Below are 17868 nucleotides of genomic sequence, written 5' to 3'. Positions count from 1 at the left end.
GAATCTGCACCCAATTGGCCTCTCGAGTCGTGCAGGTATCTTGATGTTGGCTAGGTCTCTCGTACCCGAGCTATGTGCAGCGTAACGCAATGTGCGTCTTGCTATTCCTGACTCTATTCGGCCCCCATATGTAAATTAAGGTAGCAATGCATTTGATCTTGGGCACACTAGTCCAGCAGCTACTCCTAGTTTCAAGGACAATTTCCACACGCCTTGGACATGTCCTTGTTTTAGGATGTGAGCTTTGCGGAAAGGTCGGATGGCCTGTGTACACTTTTAGGCATGGACCCCCAGAGGCTCAATGCTGACTAACCACTAGCCCGCCCATCACGGCTTCATGCTTAACAGCCGCCAACCACTGGCTGCGCCTTTCCAACTCTCCATCATTCGTCCATCAATCACAATCAATCAAATTACTCCTTGCGCATTCATTGAGTAAGATGCTTTAGTGGACTTGCATTTCTCCGTGTCATTTCCCGCTGGCACCGAGCTTCCATAATCAATGGGCCCCGAGTTATCCGCTTGGCTCTGATTGATAGCTGGCAAGCTGACCACCGGCACTGGCCTCCACCTCCACCTTCCACTTTTCCTGCCAATTTCCTGCGTCCTCTCCATGAGTCTGACGAACCCGCCTTCATCTGATCCCTTAACTGCAACCTCCAGGCCCGCAGCGGCCGCCGTCAGCCAGAATCTGTCTCTAAAAAGGAGTCTGCAGCAGACTGCTGTCGAGGGTAATATTGATTAATATCTATTACTTTTATTCTTCCCCCTTTCACATTTTCTTTGATCCCCTTCTCCGCGGACAGGTTCTATTGCCACCAGTTCCTTACTTATTTGGGTCCATCAGCATGTACACCGACTGAAGAAGCTTCTGTCATTCTATTTCCTATACCTCAGGGCTCTCCGACGGTGATTTTCGGTTTGCAACAAATTAACTACTTGTATTCCTTTCATAATGCTTGGAAGGAATTTTCCGTTCTTCAACTCTCTCGGCGGGTTTTATCCACGTGGTAATGGCTTTCCCTCAAACCCTCAGAGGCTATTAATAGCTTGAGACCCATGTTGTTGTTGTTGCTGCTGCTGCTTGGTCGTTTGCTTTTAGTTATTCGGTCTCTGTTCTATATCAATATTCGCTTGGATATTTCTACGCATCCTGATCACCTGCAAGCTGCTTGGGCTCCTTTATGCTGACCATTTTCTCATGCAAAGAAAACATCAATTCCAGGAGACAACCTGGGATTGGATATACCAGCAAGGTTCGCGTACGGGACAGGTACCACATTGTCGGTTTCATCAGCAGTGGCACCTATGGCCGAGTGTACAAAGCCCTTGGTAAAAATGGCCAGAAAGGCGAATTCGCCATTAAAAAGTCAGGGACTCCGATTGATATTCTGCTTCGGGCTACTAACTGAGTACGAACAGGTTCAAGCCAGACAAGGAAGGCGAAATAATCCAGTATACAGGGCTTTCGCAGTCTGCAATCCGCGAGATGGCCCTGTGTTCCGAACTCGATCATGCTAACGTAGTTCAATTGGCCGAGATCATTTTGGAAGACAAATGCATCTTCATGGTTTTCGAGTATACTGAGCATGACTTGCTCCAGATTATTCATCACCATACCCAACCGCAAAGGCACCCAATTCCAGCGGCCATGGTGAGATCGATTCTTTTTCAGCTACTCAACGGGTTACTATATCTCCATACGAATTGGGTTCTACACCGAGATTTGAAACCAGCAAACATCCTTGTAACATCTGGCGGTGCTATTCGCATCGGGGATTTAGGGCTCGCGCGACTGTTCTACAAGCCTCTAAATTCGCTATTCTCTGGTGATAAGGTCGTCGTTACCATCTGGTACCGTGCCCCAGAGCTTCTCATGGGCAGCCGACACTATACCCCTGCCGTGGATCTATGGGCCGTCGGATGCATATTTGCTGAATTGCTCTCCCTCCGCCCGATATTTAAAGGAGAGGAAGCCAAGATGGACAGCAAGAAGACGGTTCCGTTCCAGCGCAACCAAATGATGAAAATCATTGATATCATGGGCATACCACACAAAGATAACTGGCCGGGAATTGTATCAATGCCTGAATACTCCCAGCTCCAGTCTCTGACCATGTCTCGCGCTCCGAACCATATCAGCAGGACCTCGAATCTGCAAAGCTGGTATCAGAACTGCTTGAAGAATGGTGGTTATTCTGCCGCGTCTAGTGTCGGCACACCCGGTGATGACGGCTTTGATCTACTTTCGCGGTTACTCGACTATGACCCAACCAGACGAATCACAGCAGCTGAAGCCCTGGAGCATCCTTATTTTACAAATGGAGGCCCAATCCCGGCGAACTGTTTCGAAGGATCTGAAGGCAAATATCCCCACCGACGTGTTACCCAGGACGACAACGATATTAGGACCGGAAGCCTTCCGGGAACCAAGCGGAGTGGTTTACCAGATGATAGCCTGATGGGCCGGGCTTCGAAGCGGTTAAAGGAATAATAGAGTCCTAGACCTTGCGTACATTATTGTTGTTTTGGAATGCATTCATTGATGGCGTTCAAGGGCGTTGTAGGGAACTGCATTAGGAGCGTTCAGGTCACTAGGTATGGCTTTGCGTTGATTAGCCCACAGTGCCTTAAATTAAATTTTACTATATTGAACTATACTGCTTAATAGATACTCTTTTTGAATATACTCTCCACTGGATATCCAGGAAACGAATACAGTCGCCCTGTTTTACACCTAGTTTTCAGCTTACCTTTCCGCTTTCCAGTACGAAGAAGCGAGGTCATCAATAACAGAAAAGGCAAGCATATATAATTATATTTAGAGTAATGTATTCTATCACAGGCACCCCATTAAGTACCTAGCAATCTATCCAAAAATAAGCGGGGAAATCGCATACTAAAGCCTCCTAACTCCTCCAGTATAGCAGCTGGTTACCGACTTACGCCCACTGTTAAACAGTTTCCCTCTCATGAAGAAAGAACCACCCGCCGTTCCTCGTCGCACACTCGGTATAAATGTTCCCAATATCACCATTATACGGACCGCAGCTGTACTTAGGTCCATATTCAATAGCGCCCTCAGCCTGCCCCGCCGGTCCATCAACAACGACATCCCAGCCCTGTTCGGGATCAGGCGCGGCATTGGGCAGCCAGAAGGCGTAGTTCGGGTCCTGGCAGACTTCGCGAGCGACATAGGTAGCACCGTCAACCCTTTACAGTTGTATTCATTCGTTAGTAGCTTGTCAAGCTTGTTTTCTGAAGGGCAGGGCGGGTAAAAAAGTTATAAGGTAGGCTGGGTGGGTGGGTATGTGGCTTACCAGGCGCTGTGGCAGGAGGTGGACTCAAGTGCGGCGCCGTAGGGGTCCCGTTTTGTTAGGGAAATAGTGAGGTCCCAGGTGTTGCTTTCGATGAGGTGGTAGAGGGTGATTTGGTCGATGCTGTAGGGGTAAGGGTTTGGGGTGGTCGTGGCAGCAGGCGCCGCTGAGGCGCCGGCGAGGAAGAGGACGAGAGTAGTGAGAGTAAACTTCATCTTGATGGGTTGGGAATTTAGCTGATTTTCTTAGTACTAGTACTAGTGAAGCGTGGTTATTTTGGGAGAGAGCGATGATAATTATGAAGACCAGAGATTGGAGATCGTCTGGGTTCTTATATGTTGGGGGTTCCGGCCATTGTATACACTCCAAGACTATGTAGACAGACTACATGTCTCAAGCATGTCTCACTTTTGCTCGTATTGAAGCAGGTCTCGGCCACATCGCTGACGATGAGTGGCGGTGGTGTCACTGGCAGGAAGACACATGGAAAGGAGTGGCCAGAATTATTTGGGTGAGTGCACTGGTAAGCACCACTCGTGCGTGTAGGAAACATCGTAGGCAAGATCTAATATTGGCCCAAAGCCCGAAATAGCTCCCGGAGAAAGCCGTCAAAAGATAAAAATGGCCAGAGGCTTACTTGGCAAACATGCAGAGACCGAGGCATCCGCTGACGGGTCAGATGAGTGTACGCCTGAGCGTAGTCTGGCCTGTAAGAGACATGGATTTCGATTTCCCAAAGAAAAAAAGATGTGCTGGCTATCCGTGGCGGGTATGAAACTTCTCCTTTAGAGGTGCTTGCTGGAGCTGTTGTGCACAAGGCATATGTTGTACAGGATCTTCTGAAGGAGATTGGTGCAGGAGTATGGAGTGACTACCTACCATGTTCTCCGGATTCGCCCTAGAAATTTCATTGGCTCTCGTGAAGAAAAGGAGGCATGGGCTGTGCTTAGAACTGCTCTATGGAATAAGGTGGTCCTGAGTGGCATTTTATCTTTGCCTGAGAAATCATGGAACGGGATACCTGGATTCGCAATAGGGCTTTGCTGAATTATTCCTTGGGAAAGCGATTGGGGTTACTGTAGTGCTTCCGCAATCATGAGTGCAATACAGGATGTTGGAATCTGCGCTATTAGGCTTTGTCTTATTGATATTGACATGGACAGTGCATATTCTGCGTTGCATAAGTAGTTCATTATCATAGTGTAATGTGCCTTGACTTGAAGCAGCCCTCATAGATAACCCGAAAATACGATGAGTAGAAAAGAACTCAGTAGCCTGCTCCACGTTAGTAAAACATTGGAATCCGAATAGTTAAACTGTCAATTACATACCACTTTGCTCTTGTCTTGCACTCCCGTCCCCATTACTATTCTCATCATCACTGCCATGACCTGTAGAGCCCTTCCCAGCGGCATCTTTGATATGCTGTTCATCGCCTCGTAATTTCTCAAAATAGGCCTTGATATCGTCCGCGCCAACAGCTGTGCCGCTATCTGCAAAAGGTTTCAGGAATTCTTTAACCTTGTCTCGGAGATGGTTGTAGACCATTGCACCTTCGATGGCCCGGACGCGATCTACGTTGTTGAGAGCTGCTTCGCCGCGGTCATAGATACTTCTGGTACCTGTGCTCCCAGCACCGTCTCCATCTTCGGAGAGAGGAGGTTCGTAAGTATCCTCTTCTTCGCGGAGTTGAGGGTGCTTGGCTAGATTGGGATAGCAGTCGGGACACCGGCAGAATTGGTCACGGAAGTCTTCTTTGAAGAAAAGGGAGAAAGCAGCTGACGGGGCGGTTAGGGGGAGTGACTCGTGTTTCCGCTTCTGCTGTTGTTCGGGTTCTGGTTTGGCTTCAGTAGTTGCAGAGGCCGTATCCTGGGTTTCTTCTTTGGGTCGCTTGGAAGCTGGCTCGTTATGGTTTTTGTCGTCGGCGTCGTCTTCCGCTTTGCGCTTCCTAGGGTTGTCGTCGGGCTGGTTCTCTGAAACGGCCGGTGGAGCTTCTGAGGCAGATACATACTCTTGTTTTATATCATTCTGGAATCCGCCATCTTTGAAGACAGGGGGTAGGAATCCTGGTGTGCCGGCATACTGCTTCAACCAAGGGTTCGACTCGACACACTTGTAGCAAAGGAAGGTCTCGAAATCATCTTCGCTAGGGAATCGTGGAGGTAGCGGCGTGTCATCATCGTCATCGTCTTGTTCATTGGAGGTGTTGTTCTCTGAATTTTCATTCTTCTTCGAATTCTTGTACCAGTCCCGTGGAAGACCTATAAGGCACTCCGGGTGCCACCAGTCTTCACCACAGCCGCCAGTCTCACTTGTCCCTAAGCCTAGACATTGGAACATCGTTCCCTTCTCCTCGTATGCATTATAATCTTCACCACAGCCGCAAAACTTGTTCTGAAAGTTTCCGTTATACCGGTTTCCAGGGTGCGGTTCTTCTAACTTCACGCCTTTTGCGCCGGTCTTCGGATCGCTTCGGAGCGTGCACGGCGTAGACTCGATAATTCGGGTCGTTCCACAGTCGCATACGAAGTTCCTTTTGTTGAAAAGCTCGACGAGCGTATGTTCTCCGTGGCAGACGATGGAGCAGGAATAACAAACACCCGCAGCAGTAAAGGGCGCATCCGGGGTCGCGGGAGGAGGGTTGCAGGTAAGGCATGCGAAGAGACTCTGTCGTAGCGGTCCTAGATTTTGTGTACAGGAGTCGAATGACTGCATCATCGGTTACTCTTGCTCAAGGGTGGAGAGTGATTTGTCGACCTACATATGGAAGCACTTCGCGGGCATCGGCTTCGAGGCGCATCTGGGATGCGATGAATCTACCAGTGGCACGTTAGTATCATAAAAATTCACAATACACAGCTACGAGATAATGCGCTGTGTCGGCCATTGTTGAATCTTAACTCACTCTTTTGCAGTCTGCGAATCCTGAGAGCTGATGCTTGGCCGCCGGTTCGCAACATCTCCGTGCACCGTCTGAGGGACTGCAGGAGTTCCGGTGGTCTCGTCGTTACTCATCTTCTTCGACAAAAGTCGCAAAACAATCACGATTATTTATTGATAAACGAAAGAGATAAAATCGACGCGGAGGTGTGAAGGTTCGATAGATGTGTTGCTCAGGTCTCCTTCCGACATCATCTAAACGACGCGGGAACGCGACCACTTTAAGTGTTTGCTTTGTTTGCACTTTATTGGTGCGGCCTCCAGCACACGATTAAACCAAGGGAATGTTTCTCCCTTTACGGATAGAGATATCGGCTTGAATTCTGGGGCAACATTATTGGAAGAACAATTCCGAGCTGCCTCTTCCTTAAAGATGGCCCCACAGTCACGCTTGTTGCGGCACTGAGCTCCAGAAACCAATATGTCCCAATCGGGTTTAATTGGCAGAAACGCGTTTAGTCGCGTCAACGCGTCGGCCGTGGTGCCGCCAAGCAAAACTCGCTCCCTTGCTGTTCGATCTCTCCTGCCTGCAAACCCAGACTCAACTGTGCGAATTGCTTCACTCTGCTCAAATCCTCAGGGCTTTAGCACTCAAATAACATCACATACACCATGAGGTATGTTTCGGGCCCCTTCCTTGCCATTTAATCAAAATTTACTAAACAATTACCAGTTCACCCCTCCGTCCAAGCACATCTGCTGCGAATCGCGGCTTGGGAAACCTGGGTCGGCGAAAGCGATCCAGAGAGCCCGATGACGATGCTTCGTCCGTAGCCCCTCCTTCAAGTCGTAAGTTTTCTTTTCGAATTGAACGGTGTATGTGGCAATCAATCTGACTGGCTTTATAGCACCCCCTTCGTCCCCTCCTATGCTGCCTTTCGACGATGATGAGGACGAGCGAGATGAGGAAGCTGAATTAGACATTGATGATATCGAGGAGATGGCAGAGGATGAGGATGGAATCGATCTTTTCGGTGACACATTCGATAGAGATTATCGGAGCGGAAAAGAAGATCGCTACCGGGGCAGATACATCGATGATGGTGATGATCAGGAGGAAATCGATATCGGTGCACGTCGTGAACTTGAGGCTCGCCTGGATAGAAGAGATCTTGAACTTTCCCGACGCCGCCGAATGCCGGCGGCCTTCTTACAAGACGACGAGGATGGCGATATCGATTTGACTCAGCAGCCACGTCGCCGCAGGCACGCTTACGACGAGGATCGCGACGATATCGAGATGGTCGACAACGGTCTCGAAGAACTTTCCTTGGAAGAGCTTGTCGATATCAAGTCATCTAACATCACTGACTGGGTGACACAGCCCCAAGTCCTGCGCTCCATTTACCGAGAATTCAAGGCCTTCTTGACGGAATTCACAGACCCCACCGGTAGCTCGGTCTACGGAAACAAGATTAAGACTCTTGGTGAGGTAAACTCTGCTTCGCTCGAAGTTTCGTACACGCACTTGAGCAGTACCAAGGCCGTTCTTGGATATTTCCTCGCCAACGAGCCCACAGAAGTTCTCAAGGTTTTCGACCAGGTCGCCCTAGACGTTACCTTATTCCACTACCCACAATATCATGACATTCATAACGAAATTCATGTCCGAATCACCGATCTTCCCATTGTATATACCCTCCGCCAACTGCGCCAGTCTCATCTGAACTGTCTCGTTCGCGTCAGTGGAGTCGTCACCCGCCGGACGGGTGTCTTCCCACAGTTGAAATATGTCATGTTCACCTGTGGAAAATGTGGCACTACTCTAGGTCCTTTCCAACAAGAGGCCAGCTCTGAAGTGAAGATCTCCTTCTGCCAGAATTGCTCATCTAGAGGCCCATTCACTGTCAACTCAGAAAGGACTGTATACAGAAACTACCAAAAATTAACTCTGCAAGAATCTCCCGGGTCCGTCCCTGCGGGTCGACTTCCCAGACAGCGAGAGGTGATCCTCCTTGCGGATCTTATCGACACAGCTAAACCAGGAGATGAAATCGAAATCACCGGTATCTACCGTAACAGTTACGACGCACAGCTGAACAACAAGAACGGATTCCCTGTCTTCGCAACAATCATCGAAGCCAACCATGTGATCAAGTCTCACGACCAGCAGGCTGGTTTCCATTTGACAGAAGAGGACGAACGTGAGATCCGGGCTTTGTCTCGCGATCCAGACGTTGTCGAGAAGATTATCCGTTCAATTGCTCCCAGTATCTACGGCCATCAAGATGTTAAGACAGCCGTTGCCCTTTCTCTTTTCGGTGGTGTTCGTAAAGAGGCACAAGGCAAAATGTCGATCCGTGGGGATATCAACGTCTTGCTTCTTGGTGATCCTGGTACTGCCAAATCTCAGATCCTGAAGTACGTCGAGAAGTCCGCCCACCGTGCGGTCTTTGCGACAGGTCAAGGAGCCAGTGCTGTCGGTTTGACAGCCAGTGTCCGCCGCGACCCCCTGACAAGCGAATGGACCCTGGAAGGAGGAGCGCTCGTGCTTGCAGACCGTGGCACCTGTCTCATTGACGAATTCGACAAGATGAACGACCAGGACCGTACATCCATCCACGAAGCGATGGAACAACAAACTATCTCCATCTCCAAGGCCGGTATCGTCACAACTCTTCAAGCTCGCTGTGCCGTCCTCGCTGCAGCTAACCCCATCGGTGGCCGCTACAACAGCAGTGCGCCCTTCTCCGAGAATGTCCAACTCACTGAACCCATTCTTTCCCGTTTCGACATCCTGTGTGTCGTCCGTGACCTCGTCGATCCCAGCGAGGACGAGCGCCTAGCCAGCTTCGTCATTGAGTCCCACCACCGCGCAAACCCTTCAAAGCCTCTCCGCGATGAGAAAGGAAACCTCATCAACACAGACGGTGAACGCATTGATGAGGATGGCTACCGCGTTGACAACGAAGGAAGCCGCCTTCCCCTTCGAACCGACGAATCTGAAGCCCGCAATGCGGCAAAGGACAACGAGGAGGACGAGAAAGATGGCGAGATCCCGCAAGAACTTCTCCGCAAATACATTCTCTACGCCAGAGAACATTGCCACCCGAAGCTCTACCAGATCGACCAAGACAAGATCGCTCGTCTCTTCGCCGACATGCGCCGTGAATCTCTCGCCACAGGCGCATACCCAATTACTGTATGTCCACTTCCAGTGCCCTTCCCTTCTAACATGAAACTAATCCAAAATGTCTGTAGGTCCGTCACCTTGAAGCCATCATGCGTATCGCCGAAGCTTTCTGCAAAATGCGCCTCTCCGAATACTGTTCCGCCCAAGACATCGACCGTGCCATCGCCGTCACCGTGGACTCTTTCATTGGCAGCCAGAAGGTTAGCGCCAAGCGCGCGCTATCGAGGGCTTTCGCTAAGTACGTTCCCATCCCATCCATCCATTTATATCTTTTCACTTCCCTCTCCCCTCGTTGCCACACCGTAAGGGAGAATCAGATGACTAATACGCTTAATAGATACACACTCTCCCGACCAAAGCCGCAATCAAAACGGAAGGCCGGCATCTCAGCGCAGGGCCCCTTTGACACGAGAAGGTCGCAGGCGACAAGGTAAATAGATGAATACAACTGACGGAATGGGCTAGAGGGTTAGGTCGGTTCAAAATTAATACTCATGTCATGACGCTTCTTTCTTCTCTCCCTTTTTTTTTGCCCCCCAACTCGGCGTTTCATTATACCTGCTTTCTTGCAATACATACAAGACATACATACATACATAAGCCTACCACACCGCCTATTCTATTTATGGACACCCACACGGCTTGCTTGATATGGCACATTGCATATTACATTGTGTTGGTGGCTGAGGCTGCGGGCTTGGATGCGAGATGATATCAGGTTTTTTTTTTTTCTTTATGTGACGCTTTATGTGGTTTGGTTATGGGGTTTTGAGGTTATGTTTTGTTTGTGATGATTGTTAGAGTTTTGTCAATAAAACTTACCTGCATGTGGTGTACTCTATCGATTCTGATTTGTTGCCTATTGCGAATGGTTCTGCCACGACCCGATCGATGGTTATGATGATGCTAAGCGGGTTTGCGATCTGATCAACTTACCTCCCATAGGTAGAAGAGTAGATAAAGCGTTCAGATTACAATGGATAGATATAATGTTTTAGATGAGATGTATTGATGGTTAGCTAGGAGTCCATAAAAAAGACATATAGGACCAATACAGGTGAGAAACAAATAAGTCCCGCTCATAGCGATTCCCAGCCACGAGCTGTCAAGTGAAATATCAAACGCCCAATCCACCTTCATCCAGTGCGCTACAAAAAGGAGAAAAAATGCAGGACATATCGCACCACGCCAAATCCATCGGTTTCCCGCCATGCAATTTAATAACGAAATGTGTCCAGATAGCGCCGCATGTAAGATACCTTCTTCGAGTTACGGACCAAGCATTCCTGTTGATGTACAAGATTCGCCGCACCACGGAGTGCGGCAAACCCCGAGGAGCTCTGACATCCGGGTTTAGTGCGGGATTAGTGTGGTAAGCGTAGCCTCGGGCTATATTTCGATGCACTCTCTACCCATTCAGCCTTTCTTCGCCAAAGACTGGTAGGTACCAAACAACTTAAACTGGCAGGTTCAAACACATGATCGAACAGCTCACTCATCGGTGACTCGCCTTCTTGGCGGCTGGGGCTTTCGCAGACTCTTCATTCGGTTGATGAAACCGCCTCCGCCGGTATTCTTGGGCTCTTCAGCTTTCGCTTCGGTTCGCTCATCTGTAAGCCGTCTTTCCAAGGAGCTAGTTGCCTGCTTAGGGCTACTAGATGAACGGACTCGTCCACCTTCTGGGACACCACGTGACTCATCAGCGGAGTTGATCCGAGCGCCCTTCTTATCCCAAGCGTCGTCGTAGTCCTGGAAGAATGGGTTCCTCTCGTTGCGCGGGGAATTTGGAGTAGCAGGAGAGCCATAAGACTGCGGAGATAATACCCGGGGTGGAGGACGGTTGATGCCGCCTCGGATTCTCTGAGCAAGACTCTTCTTCCGCTGCAAGCCACCGACGCCGTTAGTCGGATCAGTTTGGTTCTCGCGGATAGCTGCACGACTGGCGGGTGCACCGTCCAGGAAGGTACTGGTACCCAGACCCATGGAAGGGTCTCCGTGGATTGGTTCAATGCGCGAAGTCGGGTCAAAAGACACACCCTCAGTCTTGCTATTATCAGCCACGCCAGTCGAAGCAAAGTCGCTGTACCCCTCCTGCATCCTGCCGTGGAACCGGTCAAGATCCATTTTTTCATTGTTGGGGCCGGCGCCACCAAGAGCCATGTTGGACGAGTCCTTGGGAAACGCCTGCAGTGGAGCGGCGCGCTGTCCTTTGCGGTTGCGGTGGGGATTGCAGGCGTCGAAAGGTCCATCGTGGTGGAACACTAAAATTGCGCGTTAATACCAGTGCCCCAAAACGTTCAACTCGAACAATAGGCAATTCTTACTTCCAGTGCCGTAGATGCTGGTCACATCCAGTTTATCAATGATATCCAACTGGTAACCCTTCCGAGACGACCGGGACTTGCCATCCTTATGGCGACCCTCGCGCTCACGTCGGCGTCTTTCACGTCGGCGTCGCTCATCATCGTCATCAAGCAGCTTCGGGGTTCGCTCCATGACAGATGACTCTGAGTTTCTGCGTGGTCGTCTTTCGCGATCCCGCGACCTGGAACCCGATCCTTTAGGCTTCGGGGGTCTGTCCGGAGGGTCAGCGAAGATGTTGAATGGGTCATCGGATCGACCTTGGGAACGTTCTCTTGAGGGTCGTGGAGGTCGGCTCTTTAGAGGCGCATTCTGCGGACGCTTCTCGGGGCGAGGGGGCGCTGGCCGCATTCCATTGGCTTTAGGAGCAGCGTTTAAAGAGAGATTTTCCTGTTTGTTCAAAACACGCAGTCGGTCAGCCTGGCACATTTTCACAATGAAATATCATGGGGGTTGTTTGGGGAGGGTGCATACGAAAAGATCGCGTGTGTTCTGCGTCATGTCGGGCTGCTGGTCGGGCAATGAAGCACTTGGAGCTGATTGCGGCGAAATGGGATCGGTATCATCCAGAAAGGGGTTTGTCGACTTTGGTCGTTCGGGTCGCCCGCCTGATGGAATAGAGTTGGAAGGTGACAGAGTACGAGTCCGAAAGGGGTTGTTGGAGCCCAAGTTAACTGGGAACTGCTGGCTAGAAGGAGAAGGGGAAGCTGGAAATGCAGGAGTGGATTAGTTTTCCGAAGCAGAAACAACACAGGCGATAAATCAAGTCAAATATAGCAACCGAAAATAAGGGACCAAAGGTTGTCGCAATCGTGTGTCAGGGGGCGCACCGTCCGCTGATTTGAAACACAGATCGATGGAGACAAGAATAACAACACAACAGCCCAATAATACAATAAAGATCTATCAAGTAGATGACGTACCTTGCGGGCCCAGCGAGACGCCGGGTGGGTAGTAGGACAAAGTGGTTTGTTGAGGGGCGCTCATTTTGGCAGCGTTGCGCAAGGCAGCTACGATTCAAAAAGCGACCGGAGAGGATGATTGGAGAGACGACGGAATTGCCACCATCGAAGACAGCGAAAAGGTGCGACGTAGGACGAGCGAGAGCCACGAAAATGAGCACACAACGGGTCAGGGGAGAGAGCGCAAGAGTTGCTGAAACAGCGATGCCGCGGGAGTCGGTCAGGGGGGTGCGATTATTGGAGGGGTGCAGTTTAAGCACGAGTGACAATAGTGGGGTTTGTGACTGTGAGCGACGGAGGCAACCCGGTCGCGCTGTGGGATAAATCGGAGAAGGAGAGAAGAGAGGGAGAGAAGAGAGAAAAAGAGAAAGAAAGGAAGAAGAAAGAGAGAGCGGGAGGGAGGACAAGGAAGGAGAAAAGGGAAAGGAAAAGAAGATGAAGAAGCGGAGGAAGCACGGAACCAGGAACGAGCACCAGACAGGAGAGACAGACCCCTTGGAAGTTGGAAGTGACAGGCGACGAACTGAGCAGCTGCGGATCATCGGGCGACGGTGACGGCGTCGGTGCCGGATCGTCTCGTGATATTATTATTAATTCACCACCACATTGACCTGCTGATGACTTTGCTATCAACACCTGCTCTGCGCAGCGGCGTCTTCCCGGTTCTGCACCTCCAGATGATTGCAGAAGGTTGGCCTGCGTTCAGTTGCTGAAGATTGAAGTATACGTCAGCTCCGCACATTCCTCCCTCCGCCATGATATCACCCACGGTATAAATAGCCCGGAATGCGAGATCGCTGCAACCATCTCCATGGTCAAACCACCCTGCTGGTGCTACAAATATCAAGGGATCCTCGCCCTCCGTGGCCTTCCTCGCGACCTGCTCTCCCCCCCTCTGGTAAAGAGCGAGGAATAGGATAGACCAATCCGTAGATTGCCCGTCATTTAGCAATCCAATTAGCCCAGCCTTCGATCGGCATTTCCCAAGCCCAAACTCAGGAGTGGATTGGCATTGGTCTTGCCACTTTGGTCGTTTCTGAGAGCCCGCCTTGCGTACGCTTTTTTTTTGCCTTCCAATTTGACACGCCTAGGTAGGCTCTTGAGCGCGTTGATCGTTGGGGAATGTTGCGCGTTTCTTGGCGGGTGGAATCGGATTCGCAACTCCGTGATCAACCCAACCGGTACGACTACTCAGATAACAGTACGGTGTAGTTTCTGTCTTTATGTATTGGAATAGGTACAAGCATCTATTCGTTTACTCAGGATCATACTAGAGAAAACAGACAAAATTGATTGGCACTAATATGTATATGGAAACGTAATATACAGTCCCGACTGTCCATCGAGAAAGTTGGAAGGAAAAATGTCAAATAATCGTTCTACCTAGCTCATTACGCAATCACTACTGAGATTCGCAGTGCTCGTTATCACTTTACTGCTTTCCGCCCTTGGTCTCGGCCAGGCCCAGGCACTCGGCGATGTTGAAGAAGATGTCGACGGAGCTGTAGACACCGCCAAAAAGCTCCTGGCAAGGACCAAGAGCGAAGACAGGGACATCGGTCAGGGAGTGGACGCCCTGGTCGACATCGGGCGCAAGGGTTCCGTTGATCAAGAAGCCGCTGACCGCATCCTTGTAGCTTGCGTACATGGTCTTGTCGCCACCTTCTTCCGCCGGGGTACGAGGGCCGTCCTTGTGGACCTTGTAGTTCTCACGGTGATCGGGGAAAGCACCCGTACCGGCGTGAAGGGCGTAGCGGGGGTCCCAGCGGGAGGGGAAGTGAACACCCTCAGAGTAACGGAGAGAGTTGGCGCCAGCAACGGTGTACTGGGACAGACCAGAGTTCTCGTAGGTGCCGACGGCACGGCGCTTGTCACGGTCGTCCTCTTGTTCCTCGAGGTAAACAGTGTCGACAGCACCAGTGACATCGAAACCGTGGCCGTGGTCAGCAGTGACAATGACAAGCGTGTCTTCGAGAGAACCGAGCTTCTCGAGCTTCTCAATGGTGGCGCGGATAGTGTCGTCAAGCTCAAGGAGCTCACCGAGGGAGCGGTCGTAGTCAAGAGTGTGCATCTGCTTGTCAATGCTGGCGGCCTCGGCCATCAAGAACCAACCCTCGTCGCGACGACGGCCGTCGAGGACGTCAATAGCCTTGAGAGTCATGTCCTTGAGGCCGGGCAGATCCTCGGCGTCACGACCGGATCCATCGGGGTGGTTGGCCTGCTCCTTGAGGTTAGACTGGTAGACGTTGCGGTCGAGCCAGGTGGGCAGGTTGGAAATGGAGAAAAGGCCAAGGGCGCGGTCCTTGTTGGAGGCGGCTTCAAGAGAGGTCTTGTTCAGGCTGAGGCTGTAGCCCTTTTCGGTGAACAGCTTATAGTAGTCGCGCGGGGCATCCTCGCTGGAGAGGAAGTTCTCGGCGCCAGCACCGAACAGAACATCAGGGCCATCGAAATCAGTCCAGGTGTAGTTAGTGATGCCATCAAGGAAGGTGCTGATAACGTGGTCATATTCACTGCGAAGACGGGTGTGGGAAGTAAGAGCACCGGGGGTGGCATCAGCAAGGAAAGCAGTAGAGACGATACCAATACCAGCGTTGGGGTGCTGGCGGCGGAAGATCTCAGGAATAAGCTCGAACTTGGGGTCATCAAAGGGATCCTCGGAAGAGTCCGCATAGACACCGAGGGCGTTGACAGTGGTTTTGTGGCCTCCGTACAGAGCAGCGGCGGAGTTGGCAGAGTCGGTGATGAAAGAGTCCATGGAGTGGGTCATCTGGTGGCCGAGTACAGGGAACTTGTCCATCTGCAGCTTGGTCTGGTACTTTCCATTGATGCTCTTGTGTGCAATCAAACGAGCAGCAGTGATCATGTTGGTGGTCATTCCGTCGCCGATGAAGAGGACGACGTTCTTAGCGCGACGCTTCTTGGGAACGTCGCGGACAAGCCAGTTCGCAACGGTCTGCTCCTCGCCGTAGTAGGTCAGGATAGCCTCATACTCGCCTGGTTCGTAGAGCGCAAGGTTTCTGTAGGCCTTGGAGGTAACGTTGACAAGGGAGGGTCTTTCAGCATCCTGAGCGAATAGATCTGCAGATGATAAGCATTCCGCAACAGGAGATTACTAGTAGCAATAGTATAGCGAGTTATCATACCTTCGTACCAGGTGAATTGCCAGTTCTCGAGCTTGGAATCCTCAATGTCGAAGAACTCGGTCACAGCGACGCCTTCCTGTCCCTTCTTGCCAACGGTGAATTTGAAGTTAGGGTCAGGAACACCCTTGCGTGCCTCAGATCCATTGACAGGAGAGTGGACCTCCAGCCGAATATCGAAGTGTTGTCCGGGGAGAAAGTCGGCCCTGCGGACTCAATTGTGAGTTTTCATCGCGCCGTAACAGCATGCAGGAAGACTTACTGGTCGGGCGGGAAGACACAGCCCAGGGAAGGACAGCCACCCAGACGCTGGAAGTATTGACCAAAAGCACCAGTGGCAAACAATGCCACACCGGCAAAGGAAGCGGGCCTCATGTTGATCGGGGAGCAGTGAAGCACTGTCAACAGATTCAGCCCGGCAGTGGTGGACGGCGATGGAGAGCTGTCAGACAAGGGGGACAGGCCGCTTTATTTATCCAATTCCCCATGGACTGTGCTCGCATGGCAGGGCAGCTGCGTTAGTGACAACGGAATTCCCCATCCCCGCCTGGCCACTTGCTGATTCCGCTGGGAGGCAGGCAAGGTCAACAGCCTGCATCTCCATTCCCTGCCTAGTTGGCTTGGCAGATGCGACGCATCGTAACTTCTGGGCAACGGGGCGCGAATGAAAAGGGACAAACGCGTCCACGTGCGGCAGCCCAAGAGTGCCATGAAGCTTCCAGCCAAGACCGCCCTGCTTGGCGCCAAGTATCCCTTGCCCTCATCTGGCGCACACGTGCTGGGAGAGGGGTCCTGCAATGGCAGGAGTTGGCTTCCTTGTCCGCAGCTCTCCTCTCGTGGGAGGCTCGTCTCAATCTATTTCGGGTGGGGTTGACGCATGGAAGATTGGAACACGAACCGAGATGCAATCCTCCGGCATAACCGATACGGCTCGGAAATGAGTCTTGTCAGTGCCACTCTCCAACGCCCCAACGTTCAGTGTAAGCTCTCACATCATGAAGGGTGGCTCGTGGCCTTTCTCCCACCAATCTAAGGACCCAGTTCGACCATGTTCTGTCTCGAACAGATCTAGAAGCATCTGGAGAATGGGGGTTAGTCCGGTGTCAAAGTGCTATGCTCCACCTACGCGAATCGTGTCGATACATGGGCCATTTGTTGGTCATGAACTAGCAACCTCAAGGTCAAAATCGGTGCACGAGTATTCGCTTATCTTGATTGCGGAATAGCGTAGTGCATTCTGGTGTCAGTTGCATTGGGTAAGCTGTAAGTCCGCCTTTAGATATTAAATATGGCTGAGGATTGTACGGATACCAGCAGTCAATATCTTATGCTAGCTCAGTCAACTCGTTCAACTGTTCTAAGCATTGCACAATCCTGTTCTACTTCTACCTCACTACACTTATAACCGTCTAAAGTACTCGAGGTATCCACCTTATCTAGCCAGGAACAAGACACAGGCTGATCAGCATACTCTTCAAGGTAACAAGGCACGTTTGCTATTCCATGCCTTCCAGGGTATGGTTCTAGAAGCTTTCTGCATGAACAGCTGCTGAGCTTCCCCACATAACCCCTGTTGATCCTTGATCCCGTCGGCATGTGCATCATAAGCCGACATGGAGTTTCACTTTTGTATGTCTGCAAGCTACACATATAGTGTAAACATAATCCACTCAAGCAATCACTAGAAACATACAGCTAAAAACAAACTAACGTTGCTGACATCAAAAGCTTGCCATTCGAGTTTATTTTAAGCCCTGTCGATCTCTTCTCAAGGTCCTCACCAGCCTAGTTGCCCTACAGGGCTCAAGATGCTCTAAAGCGCGTACCTTGAAGACAAAACGGACTTGGCAAGAAGAATAATCGAGGAGGCTTTAATCGGTTTAGCCTCTATTTCCTAAGCTTCTTCTAATTCGCTTGCAGTCTGTCAGATACCTTGCCCTAAAGAGTGAGCATCCGAGAAAGGCAGATTGTACGGCCACTCATCTAGGATAGTAACTGCCTTAAGCTTTCGATAT

At 50.9% G+C, this 17868-nt stretch overlaps 6 protein-coding genes across 6 annotated transcripts; 2 read left to right on the top strand and 4 right to left on the bottom strand.

Moving 5' to 3' along the window:
- Positions 1-613: 613 nt before the first annotated feature.
- On the top strand, positions 614-2494 carry ssn3 (cyclin-dependent serine/threonine protein kinase SSN3; the record flags this gene model as incomplete). Its single annotated transcript, XM_041701387.1, has 3 exons — positions 614-731; positions 1210-1369; positions 1423-2494. 3 exons carry the CDS (start codon positions 614-616, stop codon positions 2492-2494), a joined length of 1350 nt encoding a protein of 449 aa, XP_041554277.1.
- A 460-nt stretch (positions 2495-2954) lies between these two features.
- On the bottom strand, positions 2955-3532 carry APUU_30307S (uncharacterized protein; the record flags this gene model as incomplete). The annotated part of the gene is made up of 2 exons (XM_041701386.1): positions 2955-3213; positions 3321-3532. 2 exons carry the CDS (start codon positions 3530-3532, stop codon positions 2955-2957), a joined length of 471 nt encoding a protein of 156 aa, XP_041554276.1.
- A 1052-nt stretch (positions 3533-4584) lies between these two features.
- Positions 4585-6332, bottom strand: APUU_30306S (putative metaphase-anaphase transition protein (Mlo2); the record flags this gene model as incomplete). The annotated part of the gene is made up of 4 exons (XM_041701384.1): positions 4585-4592; positions 4649-6026; positions 6079-6133; positions 6223-6332. The coding sequence occupies 4 exons, from the start codon at positions 6330-6332 to the stop codon at positions 4585-4587; spliced, it is 1551 nt and encodes a 516-aa protein (XP_041554275.1).
- Positions 6333-6869: 537 nt separating this feature from the next.
- Positions 6870-9824, top strand: MCM2 (MCM DNA helicase complex subunit MCM2; the record flags this gene model as incomplete). Its single annotated transcript, XM_041701383.1, has 5 exons — positions 6870-6874; positions 6931-7046; positions 7106-9399; positions 9459-9628; positions 9728-9824. 5 exons carry the CDS (start codon positions 6870-6872, stop codon positions 9822-9824), a joined length of 2682 nt encoding a protein of 893 aa, XP_041554274.1.
- A 1057-nt stretch (positions 9825-10881) lies between these two features.
- APUU_30304S (Pal1 family protein) lies at positions 10882-12738 on the bottom strand (the record flags this gene model as incomplete). Its single annotated transcript, XM_041701382.1, has 4 exons — positions 10882-11651; positions 11715-12141; positions 12226-12458; positions 12675-12738. 4 exons carry the CDS (start codon positions 12736-12738, stop codon positions 10882-10884), a joined length of 1494 nt encoding a protein of 497 aa, XP_041554273.1.
- A 1407-nt stretch (positions 12739-14145) lies between these two features.
- On the bottom strand, positions 14146-16228 carry APUU_30303S (alkaline phosphatase; the record flags this gene model as incomplete). The annotated part of the gene is made up of 3 exons (XM_041701381.1): positions 14146-15791; positions 15857-16059; positions 16116-16228. The coding sequence occupies 3 exons, from the start codon at positions 16226-16228 to the stop codon at positions 14146-14148; spliced, it is 1962 nt and encodes a 653-aa protein (XP_041554272.1).
- Positions 16229-17868: the final 1640 nt, after the last annotated feature.

Source organism: Aspergillus puulaauensis, chromosome 3 (assembly GCF_016861865.1).
Source record: "Aspergillus puulaauensis MK2 DNA, chromosome 3, nearly complete sequence".
NCBI lineage: Eukaryota > Fungi > Ascomycota > Eurotiomycetes > Eurotiales > Aspergillaceae > Aspergillus > Aspergillus puulaauensis.
This window is presented reverse-complemented; position numbering and strand designations above follow the sequence as displayed.